The sequence below is a fragment of the Alligator sinensis genome, unplaced genomic scaffold, assembly GCF_000455745.1.
Source record: "Alligator sinensis unplaced genomic scaffold, ASM45574v1 scaffold439_1, whole genome shotgun sequence".
NCBI lineage: Eukaryota > Metazoa > Chordata > Crocodylia > Alligatoridae > Alligator > Alligator sinensis.
The window spans coordinates 180354-194509 of NW_005842523.1; the positions used below are offsets into that span (position 1 = coordinate 180354).

Consider the following 14156-nt stretch of genomic DNA (forward strand, 5'->3'; position numbering starts at 1 on the left):
GTAGGGAATCATTTTAAACGCTTGTGGCAAACCTCATCCTGTACATTAATAAATTCAGATAACAGACATGGAAATGGCCCATGTTTAGGCTTAAGAGTCAATACACTCCTTTGGGTATCTGACACAGGAAGTTATAAAGTTCTCTTTACAGATATTTGATAATTATGATTAAAATCTTGAAGTTAGCTACACTAATATAAATCTGGAATTTTCCATTAATGTACTTGATTACATGATTTGCAAAAATGTTACTGAGATCAGAATGAGAGTAATCCCAGAATACTTAAAAATAAAATCATAATTTTTACCAGCATCTCAAAACTACTGCTTTATACATTATTGAGCTGTACAAACACATTTGTAATGTAGCACATTTTAAAGGGGCACAAATAGGCTAAAAAGACAAATATTTTTCAAAGTAAAAGTCATTGAAACCCTTAAGTCTTCCTATTTTTCCTAATTTTTCCTAATAATTGTAATTAAAAATGCTCATTAAAGGGTTCAGTCTGCTTTCACAGATCACATATAAGATGAACACAGCATCTCATGAGGTATACATTGCTAGTGTACCATGTAAGGTACAACATTCATGTAACAATGCTTTTTCTCTGCTCACTTTCATAAAGTAATGTAATGAATACTGAATATTGAATTTTGGGTGCTTGTATGCTAGATTTGATGCTTTAGAGACAAGTGTCTTTTTTGCTCTGTATAGATATTGAAGAGGTCTATTCTTGTTTACATTAAGGTCCTTTTACATGACTTTGGAAGTGCAAAAGGAGTTTAAAGTGAGAGTTAATGTCATTTATATGGATTCAGGCCCCTCTTGAATGTCAGAGTGATAAAGGGGACTAAGCGTAAATGTGAAGCAGACCTTAGAGATTCTTTATCCCTTTCTGAAAGAATACATGGCTTAGCTCTTCTGTGTTGACCAAATTGTCCCTCCCTCTGCTACTGAACCAATTTCTTTGCATTCCTTTCCCCTGAAATGGATGCATTTCTATAGTATTTGTATGTTTATATGCCTGATAAAGCCCTTTATAATGAAAGGAACTGTATACATTTGGGACACTCTTTTTTTAATATTTGAGATTGTATTTTGTGCCAGACAGACTGATTTCTAGGATCCTGAGTGTAGGTGTATGTGGAGGAACAGTTTACTCAGTTTTTTAATAAGGGCCTTTGAAAGAATTAATAGACTTGGGTGAAGGTATTGTACATTTGCATATGCAATACAAAGTGCTACTTTTCATGGTGTTCTGTGGTTTTTGGGTAGAAATGTACTTTATTCTAGGATTAAATATTGGTAGTTTTTACACAGTTAAATTTACTGGTCTTACAGATGTCATGGGTTTGGACTTCTTCCTTCAAATTCAATTTAGAGCAAACTGCAAATTGTCTCTCTGTGCAAATTATTTTCTTCTAGAAAATGCTGAAATTGTTCTTATGATCTTCAGGAATACAAAAGACACATTTTCTATTTTTTATTATAAAATTATTTTGCTGTGAGAATGTACTTTTTATTCAGCTCTATGAAGTCTCTGCCATTTGAATCTATTCGCTCCTTTCTGCAACAAACTGATTCAAGGTCAAATTCTTCAGATTTGAAAGTCAGGCCAGACCCATTTATTTCAATAAGACTGTGTTGATTCATTACATTGATAATTCGGCCCTTTAAATGTAGACTGTGAGAAAGACACCTAGCTTTTTAGTGAAGTAACTACTATCTATTCCAATAAATTCCACTGAAACACCCTATTCAAGTATATCTTTCAAATGCTGCCTTTATCTTCTTCAGGTGAAAAACCATACCAGTGTGACTTTAAGGACTGTGAGAGAAGATTTTCCCGTTCAGACCAACTCAAACGACACCAAAGACGACACACAGGTATGGCTGCCAATCTCTATTTAAATTTTTTCTGAATGTTCAGATTCCCATTTGAGAAAATGTATTTCTAGTTGCCAGGAGGGAAGAGGGTGGGGAAGGGGGAGGGAGAGAAGGAAGGGGGAGAGGAAAGAGGGAGGAGGGGGAAGAAAACAATAATTTTTCCAGAATTTCAGATTCACAATTTTGTGCTTGAGTAACTAAACCTTTGGAATTTGCAAACTTTTATTAAAACTCCCAAATGAAACATTCTGCTCTTTAACCCAGCGTGGGGTGGATAATAAACTTTTTTTTTCCTTAACAATGAATGACTATATAAAAATATACCACCTAGTAGTAATCTGACAAAAGTATTAATAATCTGGTGGTGCTTATGGTTAAATATGTAAGGGAAAAACTGCAGCCTCGAAAGGCTGTGGAGTCACTGTGCACTTGCAGAAAAGAGGAAAAAATATGAAAAAATCATATAAAGATATGCCATGCTCATACACTTAACAGAGCACTGCTCCGCATCCAGGGTCTAGTTCAGCAAATTATTTAAGCAATACTTCAGTGCTTAAATAATTTAGTAGTGTACAGTAGAAAGGAAAGAAAGGACAGAAGTGTGGCTAGTTGGTCTGAATGATTGGGTACCATCATCCAAAAACTCTGGGCAGAAAATACAAATTGAAGAATGATATAGTAACCACAAATGTTCTGTCCTATCTAGAGCTTGATAATTTTTTTCAGTGAATGAATAGTTGATAAGAGTGCAGTTTTGCAGCAGCTAATGCTATTTTTGAATTCAACCTACAGTTCAGCAAATACCTTTGGCTCAAGAAAGTATGAAGAAAACACAGTTCATTTCGACATTTCCTTAATGGATTGCTTCAATTATTTGAGCTAGATTCTTAAAAGGATGTAGGCCCTAATTATGAAACTGCAGAGACAGAGGTGACAGTGGTCTTCTTATAGCCAGTAGCTTAGTGGTTAGGGCACTCAACCTGGAATGTGGGAGCTAGGGTACAAAGTCAATCCTTTGCCTGATTTGAAGCAAGAACTTGAACTAGATTTTCATGCAAGAGATTGAAAGAGCCATACCTCAGGAAGAGGAGACAGTTGATTTCCCAGTTTCTACATTCTCAGACGTGGGAAACAAGTCCAAATTCATGTTCTTTATCACTAGGGGGATTTGAACCCAGGCCTTTCATGTAAGCATCCTGGCTATTCAGTGTATGAGTGGGCACAAACATTTCCTGCCTGACACAAAATGTTTTCCTTTGACTGAAAAATGTAATAATTTTTGTTTCAGGTTGATTTTTTTCCACCAGTTTTACAGAACTGGATCTCTAATCCTAACTCTGGATTAAGGAATCTTGCAAGCCATACAATCATAGAATAATTAAAATTTTAATAAAATCATTAAAATTAAAATTTGGGTTGGAAGGGACCTCTGGAAGTCATCTAGTCCAACCCCCTGATCAAAGCAGGATCATCTGCAACTATATCATCTAAGTCAAGACTTTGTCTAGCCAGGTCTTAAAAATCTCCAAGGATGGAGATTCCACCACCCTTTTGGGTAACCTGTTCCAGTGCTTCACTACCCTCCTAGTGAGAAAGTTTTTCCTAATATCCAACGTAAACTTCCATTGTGGCACCTTGTGACCATTGCTCCTTGTTCTATTATCTGCTACCACTGACAGCAGTCTAGCTCCATCCTCTTTGGAAGCATGTTTCAGGTAGTTGAAGGCTGCTATTAACCCTCCACTGAGTCTTCTCTTCTCCAGACTAAATAAGTTCAGTTCCCTCAGCTTCTCCTCATAAGTGATGTGCCCTGGCCCCCTATCCATTTTTGTTGCCCTCTACTGGACTATCTCCAATTTGTCTACATCCTTTCTGTAGTGGGGGGGCCCAAAACAGGACACCCTGATGTGATCTCACCAGTGCTGAATAGAGTGGAATAATTACTTCGCTCAATCTGCTTGCTATGCTTCTGCTAATGCATCCCAGTATGCCGTTAGCCTTCTTGGCAACAAGGGCACACTGTAGGCTCATACTCAGCTTACTGTCCAGTGTAACCCGCACGTCCCACTTGGTCCCTAGCCTGTACCAGTGCATGGATTTGTTCCGTCCCAAGTGCGGAACTTTGCAATTGTCCTTATTGAAGTTTATGAGATTTCTTCTGGTCCAATCCTTTAATTTGTCGAGGTCTCTCTGAGTCCTAGCCCTACCTTCCAGCATATCTACCACTCTCCAAATACTATCCATGTTCTTCGTGAGAAGTCCACCTAAGGGTTTGTCCTACCTAAGGACTGATACTTGACCCTTAAGAAGAAATGGTGAAAGTTCTGTGAACTTGACCTGCTTGAACCTGAGATTATAGGACTCTCTTGGGTTCAAACATGAAAGCAAGCAGTTTCCCGAAGAAATTTATTTGGGTTCTGCAAACCGTTAATCAACATGAACAATGATTGTTTTTTTTGTGATGTGGAAGGACATTTTAAAAACTCAGTTATTTGACTTCACTTCTTTTTTTTTTTAAATAAACTTTTGATAGTTGCCTGGTAGGTCTCTAAATTGAGCAAACCCTTAGGTACGTAGGCACTATGTATATTGTTTAATAAAACTTGTCAAGTGGATTAAAGAAATCTAAACCTCTGTTTTTACTGTAGTGAGTCCAAATACATAAAAATTTAGGTAGAACACAAGGGTAGAATACAAATCCAGGAATGCTGTTATAAATGCGCTCTAATGCACAGTAGCCTACTTTACTAATATGCATTAAAACGTCAGGTAAAAAACCATGTGATTATGATAATGCACAGTAAAATAGGTTACTGCTCATTAAGCATCACTTAAAAGACATGTGCATTTGTTACTGTGCGTGAGGGCAGCCTAACATGCATTTATTTAATATTTCACATTGAAGGTACTAAATGTAATGTGCATTAGGAAAAGTGCTTTAATGCACATGTAGACATGCCCAAGGAGTACCAAATCACAAGAACCAAAATTCTGTCTTGCAGACCTCTCCTTCTTTCTTGGTAAGTTACTACTTGCTTCAACTATGTGCAGTGCAGGCATTTTCTACCCAAAAGTGTTACAGGTAATTGGTTTAAGTAGAAGATAAGGTATGAAAGTTTAAGTTTTGTGGCAGCCTGATTAATGACCTTTGAGATGTGTAGGCATGTAGCTGGGAAAGAGCAGTTACAGTAACTATTAAAAAAAATTCCAGTGTTTTGCAAATTCATAAATAACTGATCTCCCCCACCCCTTCTCAAAGGTGTTGGCATATGGGAATAGACTTCTTTTATCTGTTTAGGTGTGAAACCCTTCCAGTGTAAAACCTGTCAGAGAAAGTTCTCTAGGTCTGATCATCTGAAGACTCACACCAGGACTCATACAGGTAAAACAAGTGCGTAAACTTTTCTTCACATTTATATTTCATTATTTACTTAAGCTAAGTCAGTTTTACTATAATTAAAATGTTGAGACATTGTCTTTTAACCATCTGTGAAATTTTCAAAAACACATGACTTAGACATATCACTTAAGTGATTTAGGAGCCTATACTACATTTACTTTGAGATTTGGGCTCTTAAATCTCAAAAGTCATATTTCAAAATGATACATAGGCTCTTTAGTGCATATCTGTACCGTGCCAGGCAGCTCCATGTCTGCTACGTGCTGCATTGTTACTGGGAATGTGACTGTGCTGCTTTGGTTCAGGAGAAAGCACACATGGAGCAGCAGAGCATGTTTAAGAACAGCTTTAGGTGGCAGAGGAAGTGAGAAGTAGAGACATGGCCTGAGTCATTAAGGTCTTTAAGAATTTCACCACTTGTTACTCCATATTTTAATAAACATTGACTTGGCAAAATATATTTTGCTAGACTTTGTGCAAAATACTTTTGTGGGTCTAGTCCACAAGTATCTAGATTGCGTGAACTACTAGCACTACAGTCACTCACTACAAAGATGCCTTTTTGTACCAGCCTTAGCGGAGGGGTAGAGTCTAAATTATCCTCTGGCACCTCCAGGTTTGTGTTAAGGCCTAATGTGAAGCAGCCTGGTAATGCTTACACTGTGCTGTTTATATTGTGATCTGTCCTTAAGATGAAGACTGCACCCCTAAAGTTTAGAGGAGACCTCAGTGGTCATCTGGTTCAATCCTCTGCACAAATCCAGGAATACTACTCATAAGAGGCACCTAAAATTTGCACACACAAAACAAAATACTTGCCAAAAGTGTCAAGGAACTTATGAAGAAATATTAGGATGAGATTAATGTATACTAGGGCTGTGCAAAGTTTCAGTCGCTGATTCAATTCAGCGGAGATTTAGCCCTATTCGGTGGCCGAATCTCCGAATCCAACTTGAATCAGGAGACTCTTTAATCTCTACAAATCGAATCGGAACCCTCCAAATTGATTTGGAGAGTTTCGTAAAGATTTGGCGATTTGGACACAGGGGCAGCTTTAAATGTTTTTTCTACATACCTCAAGGTACTAAGCAGCTCGTGAATGCTGTGGTGGTAGGGTGGATGGGGTGTCCTATAGGAGCATGGGGGGTCCCCAGCATGCTCAGCAGCAGACCTGGAAGTGGACCAGAAGCATTTTTGGGTGTGCTGGGGAGCGTGCGGGAGCCCCCTTTGGAATTCAGAATATTTTGCAAAAAATAGTTACCCCTTTAGAGTTCAGTATTATTAGATACCTTAGGCCTACTCATAGTAGGATATCTTTTTAATGTTTCTCCATGTTGCTATAAGGGCATTTAGTTAGTTGTACTCTCCTAGCCAAGATGATGACAATGATGTTTTCTTGTCCCTATTGCAAGATATGTGTATTTAAGACTTAAAAAAATAAATACAAATTTACAATAAGCAGGAAGATTTACCGGCAGAATACTGGCATTTTCCAGGTGCCATTCACATACATGCTTAAGATACTGAAGTTTTTAATATCCACTGTATGCAAATGGTAAAGGGTACAGTTGTAATCTGGGATATACATACAGTCACAGGCCAAGCGGGACCTGAAATCAGGGATGGCTGTACTATGAAAAAAGGCCATTCTTTACTCAAGATAACGAACAATGATAATATTCTATTGAAGATAAAGCAGGTTGTGGTTTCTATAAGTCAAGGCAAGCTCCGATATCTCTTAGTCTTTAACTTGATCCTCTAAGCCATGTGAAAACTACAGCTTTCTTGCCCCCATTAGGATTTTACCTCATGTTAGCTAACCCTGGTTCTCAAGTCATCTTCTTTTTCTACTGCAGATAAAGCTGCAAGCTCTGGGCTGTACTTGGTTCAAGTGACTACATTAGTCAAAGGTTGACTAGAGCCTGCACTGACATACCTGGGCTAGCTTTAAACTGGCTGCACAAGTCCTGGTACCAGTGCAGCCATGGCAGAATAAGGCTCAGTGCGTGCTTGCCACCTGAATATACACCTGTATTCCTGGGCAGGTTTTGGAGGCCATACTGAACTTCATGTTGCTGTTGGTATCTGAGCTACTTAGTTTAAAGTCATAGTTTTAACTGCAATGTTACCATACCCTGAGGATCATGTGACTTAGGCACCGACCAGAATGGGCAGAGGGGAAGGGTAGTTTTTAACATCCCACACGCCCAGGTTGCCCTGTGGCAATGACTTCACTGCCAACAAAAATGAAGTGTTGTATAGCTAGAAAATTAGCTCAAGATAGCTAGCTTGATATAAAAATCTCAGTGGAGGTGAAGCATCTATAGGATGACAATATTTCCCAAGTCTCAAAATGGGGTACTCTATTCTACATGAGCTTTCCAGCATGCTCATCTGTCTCTGAGCTCTAGCCTCAGGTAAACATGCCAGAGAGAGTGTGGGTGGGTGGGGAAGACCTGAGAGCAGGGGAGAGGTATGGGACATCAGAGAGTAGAAGAAAGTGGAGGTATAGAGCACGGTGGGATGCAGGAAGACCAGCTACATTTCTGACTAGCCACACTGAGATAAAAAATTACAGTGCCCTGCTTCCATGAAGACTTTATAGTGAGATAGCTAACTTGAGGTAACTGCTTACTGAAAAAAAGAATACCATACACCTTTCTGGCAGGGAAGACATAGTCTGTGACATCTGCACTAGAGAGTAAGGGTTTGGGCCTTTAATCCCCTGCATGAGATATGGGTCACACTAGGGCTGTTAGTCTTTTTCCAAAGTGGGCAAACAGGCAAAAGTGCATTGATACTGTCCTCATGGTATTTGGGCAACTTACCTACTGTAAAAGAGAAAGTAACCTGCACCCAATATAGCACAGTTGCTACTCCATATATCAAGCAGAAAACCAAATTTGTTTTAGGTGCAGCACAACTCCTTGGTGCCTTAATTTGGGGATGTCAGCAAACTCACAATTTCACCTATAATGGGCAGTTTACATCAATCAGTACTACTGAAAAGAGACAGCATAAACCCACTCCTAAAATTTTATGATTTCTCAGCTCTGTCCCAGACTTTTTTTATATACTTGTAAAATAATTAGAGCTTTAAAAATCATTTCGTTAAGAGAACAAGACTGTTTTTAATAGATCTTTAAGTATCTCTTTATTGCTCAACATTTTGCAAAAAATAATTCCATGAAAACAAAACTTCATCCCAGTCCCAACTCCCCTGAGCTTGGATGTAACAGTTGTGCAATGAGATGTCCACAATGTGTGGCAGAGCAGGTAGAGCAATATTGGGGAGGTAGTGATAGTTTGAAAAGTTCATCCCAACTCTGTTGTGTATTGAACTGGACAATGTGGACCTGGAAACAGCACACATGAATCCAGGCTCCAGATTAAACCCTGTTTAAAAAAAATAAAATGAACACAAAATCTACATTATAAGACTCAGGATACAAATCTAGAAGAAAAACCAAGGACATTTATATATGTGCTGTGGGAGGCAGCGGGGAGGGAGGGGTGATTTAATTAGAGCAGCTCCAAAAGCCCCTCTAATTAAAGCACCAGGATATTCAAACAGTCTGAGCCTGAATTGATCCAATCTTTGCAGGTTAGTTTAACCTGGCTAGGTTAAATCACCTTTTTAACTGCACAGACATCCCAGACATGCAGGCACATACCTGCAGTGGCTCAGACTAGAAGCTAGGCAATGGTAGAGCAGTCCTCTCCCCGTCCCTGGTCAAAAAGTGGGGTGGGGGGGGGGGGGGGGGGGAATGTGGTCAGGCCCTAGCAGGCCATTCTGCTTAGCTCAGTAGGGAATTGATAACAATGTTTCTCACCCCCTAACTCAGTGTTTCTCACCCCATTAAGAAAACAACATAGGGACATTACCAGCTATCTGTTGATTCTACCTGTTGATTCAGCATAGACTGTAGCCAGCATGTGGTTTGCTAGCTAATACACAGACACCTGTCTGCAAAGCAGAGGGAAGGGGGGAATTCCTGCTTAGAAGGGAGTGGTGGGGGGGAGGGGGAGAGCAAACAGCTCTTCTTAAACGGCTTTTCCAAGGAAGGACATTAAGCTAACTGTTGATTAGTTCCAAAAAGCCTGTGTGCCTTAGTCATCTCCCACAGCATGGACCGTAGCCAGCGTGTGGTCTGCTAGCTAATTCTGAGGTATTAAGGCAGAGGGGAGGGGGGAATAATCCCTGCTTAGCAGGGAGAAGCCAGGCAGATGCTGTTGTGCCTGCAAGTCTCTACTGAGCTGCAGGCAGAGAGCAGAGGGGAGAGGTGAGCCCTGCTGTGGAGCAGAGAGCACCTCCCAGCCCAGAGAGCATGCCAGAATACTGGGGATGTCTGGTTTACCTTAAACCAGCAAGGGGTCTGGGACAGACATTGCATAAACCAGTTTGAACCAAATCAGTTAAATGTGACACTACATTCATCCAGGTTTATCTCAAACCAGTTTCAGCCATTTTCAAACTGATTTATGTGCACTGAACATCTGTTCTGTTACTAAACCAGTTTCTGATTACTTAAACTGGTTTATGTGTAATGTCTGACCCTAGCCCTAGACTGTCACACGTATCAGCATCCCCATGCTGAAAAATGGCAGTAGGGGCGCTTTAACTAAAGCTTATTCAATGAACTTTAGTTAAAGTTCCCCTGCTGCCATTTTTCAGTGTGGGGATGCTGGAGTCTGCTGGGGCGTAGTAATTACCACCCTCCAGCAGACTCGATTAATTGAGTCTGCTCTGATATGCTGTAGTTATAGTGTATCAGAGCAGCCCCAATGTACATGTATAGGTGTCCCTGTTCTAACATATGCTGCGTTCTGAGCTGGTGAGGACATTCCACCTTAAGCCCCTCAGTTGTCAGAAGCACAGTCTGTTCCAGCACTTACATTCTGGGACACATCTAAATATTGATAAATGTGCAAAAAGATATTTTTTTTCTATTTATGCTCTGTTTGTTTTTTACTACTAATCTAATTTGGGGAATGTTAGAAAATAATGAACATCTTGGGGCTCCAAAAACTCCCCATTTTCCCCTAAGTGAAACATGTAAGGTCCATTTAACTTGAACAGCAATTGAAATTTTTTTGCTTTGCCTCACCACCCATGAGACAAAGCTCTATAGTCTTATTGATTTCCAGTGGCACTGGAATGGATTATTCCAGTGGGCAATGGATTAAGGCCTACATAACCACTGGTGTGTAAAATGACTAAGGGCATATCTACAGTGCAGCCAGAGGTCTGACTATAGTTTGTGTGGACATAGCTGAACTAGTTTTAAACTGGGGCACTTTAGCAGTGATAGCACGCAGAGAGAGCTCAGTTGCAGATGCTACATTCAGGAATTATAGAAGGGGTTGTAATTTTTAAGACATCTAGAAATAAAGGAAATATGTGGTTGTATTTCAGTCCATATCTGTGCTAGTATAATTATGGGTTGTTTTGTTAACAGGTGAAAAACCATTCAGCTGTCGATGGCCCAGCTGTCAAAAAAAATTTGCCAGATCTGATGAATTAGTTCGTCATCACAACATGCACCAGAGGAACATGACTAAACTGCAGTTGGCCCTTTAGACAGTTGAAACAAACGAATAAATAAATGGGACTTTATGAACTACTGCAGACTTTTCAATCATCCTTGATCACATCTCTAGGAAAGCTACAGCTATCTTCATTACCCATTTGAGACCTAAACCGTAAGATTCTGTCCAGTTTTCTGACCTATGGACTTTTAAAAATGTCCTATTCAATAATGTTAAGTGGTTTTAATTTGTAACTTTGTTATGGAATTACCAAAACTGTTACAGTTTAAATATTAATATAAACTGTCGTTACTTATGTATTTTTTTTTCCTCAAAAAAGTTCTGTTTTTATTTTTACTTGAACATTTCAGGTGGAAAGTACTGTGCCTTTTTTCAGTAATACTGTGTGTTGGGTATGTGTACATGTCAAAGACAAGCTTTGTGCTTGCTGCATTTGTACATATGCTGAGGTTTCTAAATATTAATACAACTATGCACACCCCCAAAAAACAACCAACCAAAAAAACCAAACAAGAAGAAAAAGAAGAAGAAACAAATGAGGAAAAATACCTGAGACGTTTTAAATAAACTTTATACTTGTGCTGTCTAAAGGCCGGCTTTTAAGAGGTAAACTCTACTTTGACTTTCACAATCAACTTAAAAAAAAAAAAAGAATATGTTTCTAAAGCAGCTAATGCCAGATTAACCTGTACCTGTCTGTACAGAAAAATGAGAATCTTACAATTAAGTTAACTTGCTTTTAACTTTATCATTGACCCTCAGAAACTGTGTTATCTGTGTCAAATACCCTTTTTGTACTGGTTTAAATTTATTCCATCGTGAGAAGCAAAGATCTCCTTCCATACAAGACTAATTCAATCATTGTAGACGTTTGGGATTTGTTTACAATGTAAAGCCACACTGGTTATGTGGCTAGTAAGCTGTATAAACTTAAAACCGAACTTTAAATGGGGCTGGTCCAGGATCTCCATTAACAGATTACTCTTAAGATAAGTAACTTAAAAAGACTCTTTGTCAAGTATATGTGAAAAAAAGACATTATTAGCGTGAGGAAATATATTGTTTCAGGGTTTTGGGAGGAGGGGTTTATTATTTACTATTAATTGCTTGAAATTGTGTGTGTATATATATATATATATATATATATATATAAAAATATATATATATCTGATAATGTATTGCTCCTTAGACATCTACATTAGAAAGTGTATAAATATTAGATGCATCACTGTTCTGATGTTGTTGCTGTTAAAAACCATTGATAACACTAAGAATGTAACCTGCATTTTTCACTGAGCTTTCAATTAAAGCCCATTCAAAGAGAAACAAATGAGAACCCAGCAGATGTCTTGTTTCATGGCTGGTATTAAATTTCAAATGCCTTGTCCAATAGTATCCAGGGGTTTCTGTATATAAAGGTACCACCAGCACTGATGACCACTAGTTAACCTGTCCAGGTCTTGACCACAATTTATCCACCTCACTGGGGAATTGTACTGACAACAGAAAACAGTGTCATGTTTCATATTGTTATAAACCAGTTGCTTCAAGCTTTTTCTTTTACCAGACTGTAAAGTTTTCACTCACAACTTGTAAGTTATAACTAAATGAAATACTTCTGTAAGAAAAAAATGCTAAAAAAGGAAATACCAGCTTTCTACAGAATGACACAGTAATAGTGAACATGGAGACATTTTAGGTTAAGAGGCCATAGCTTGGATACCAAGTAAAACTTGATTTACAGCTGGGGTGGACTAAGTCAGCTCAGCAGGTTGAGAAGTACTCATTCTATTCTAGATGGTGAAGTGTGAAAAGGAAGATAAAAAACCCTCTGGTTTTGGTCATCCTGCTTGATTTACATTTTGTAAATAAATATGGCCTGATTTGCAGTCCTCAAACTCAGATTGTGACCTTTTAACATTTTTGTATCTCTTCAAGGAAAAATAGATGATATATCTTCCCAGATGATTTTTCTCTAATGTACAGCAACACAGCAAAACTCTTTCCTATGATGACTTAAAGTTTCTTTCTCAAACTGCAGCTGCATCCTCAAGAAAACTCAACAGTTAATTCTTCAAGTTCTCTTTTTCGCATGGGTATTGCATCATTGTTAATTACTGTTGGGGTACTGTGACTCATTTGTATCAGTCAGCTTTATCTTTTGCTGCCAAAAGACAGCATCTCTCTGGAGAAGCTCATAACAAGTGTGGCAAACATCAAATATTTGGAGTGAATGGTGTACATAAAACTCTGCAGAATTAAAAAATAAAACACCTCCACTCCTTGTCTTCCCAAATAATTCAGCTCTAGTAGGATTGCCCTCTGATTCACTCAGAAATGTTCTAGGACTACAAAACAGCCTGTTTTCCATTGTGCACCCAAAATAGAGGTCTGCCAGATGTGTTTATACTATAATCCAAAACTTCCAACCTTTAGTTTTGCCTGCAACAGTCAACATAAATAAAACGATCTCTTTTGAAATATAACCAAAACTACAGTATAACATGGCCCAGCTTTTCAGTACCCTGAAAACCACTAGGTCCACAGTTTCGTAGGACATTGTAAGCCAAATAATAATAAATGGTTACACGACTATAGTGGCAAAAAAATGAAGACTGAGTTCGTGTTTGTCTGAATATCTGTCACTTTTTTGCACTTTTATGATGAAAGAACCTCTTACTATAGAAATTCATGAAGATTACTCCATACCTGCAGCATTCAGACTACAATGAGTATAGCTTTATTGTGGTTTTTAAGTCTAGTATTTGCTCATGACAAAGACTGGTTGGTTCTTCCTGTCTTTTCCTTTCACTTCTTTTTCAAAAGGTGATATCAGAAATGGAATATAGCTTTTGTTGAGGTGTTTTACTAATTGGATTGGGCAGATGCAGTCCACAGACACTGTCTCTTTCAGCATGTAGTACCTTATCATGATTGGAGAAACTGGTTGGTGGGCTTATGTTCCTTGGGCCAAACCTCAATAAGACAGATGATGGGGCCCTCACACTGTTATATTTTACACATTTTGCATGTGGCCTTAAGTTTCTGGAAAATTTTCAATGCTATGATTGATTGATCAAATCTTATATGTCTCTACCTTGTGCTCGTAATCTGAAAACAGTGAATGACACCAATTTGACCATTTTTAGTATGTCTTCCTGTTTCATAGCTTCAGTAAGTTTTGGGATAGAAGGACCATTGTATTGAGAGAGCCTGTCTGGAGTGTTTTCACACTTCTGCTGCCCTTTCACTTACTTGTAAAACATAGGTTTGGAAAGGTTATCAAAGGTCATGTGGTCCAACCCCTTCTAGGAAAGC

At 38.7% G+C, this 14156-nt stretch overlaps 1 protein-coding gene across 1 annotated transcript in view; it reads left to right on the forward strand.

Moving 5' to 3' along the window:
• Positions 1-13117, forward strand: part of WT1 (Wilms tumor 1) — a gene marked incomplete at its 5' end in the record, with an annotated part of 44957 nt that extends 31840 nt beyond the window's left edge. The window contains 3 exons of the mRNA XM_025213335.1: positions 1799-1888; positions 5187-5270; positions 10748-13117. Of these exons, the coding sequence (XP_025069120.1) occupies positions 1799-1888; positions 5187-5270; positions 10748-10869 (296 nt within the window). The remainder of the gene's footprint in view (positions 1-1798; positions 1889-5186; positions 5271-10747) is intronic.
• Between the last annotated feature and the right edge of the window lie 1039 nt (positions 13118-14156).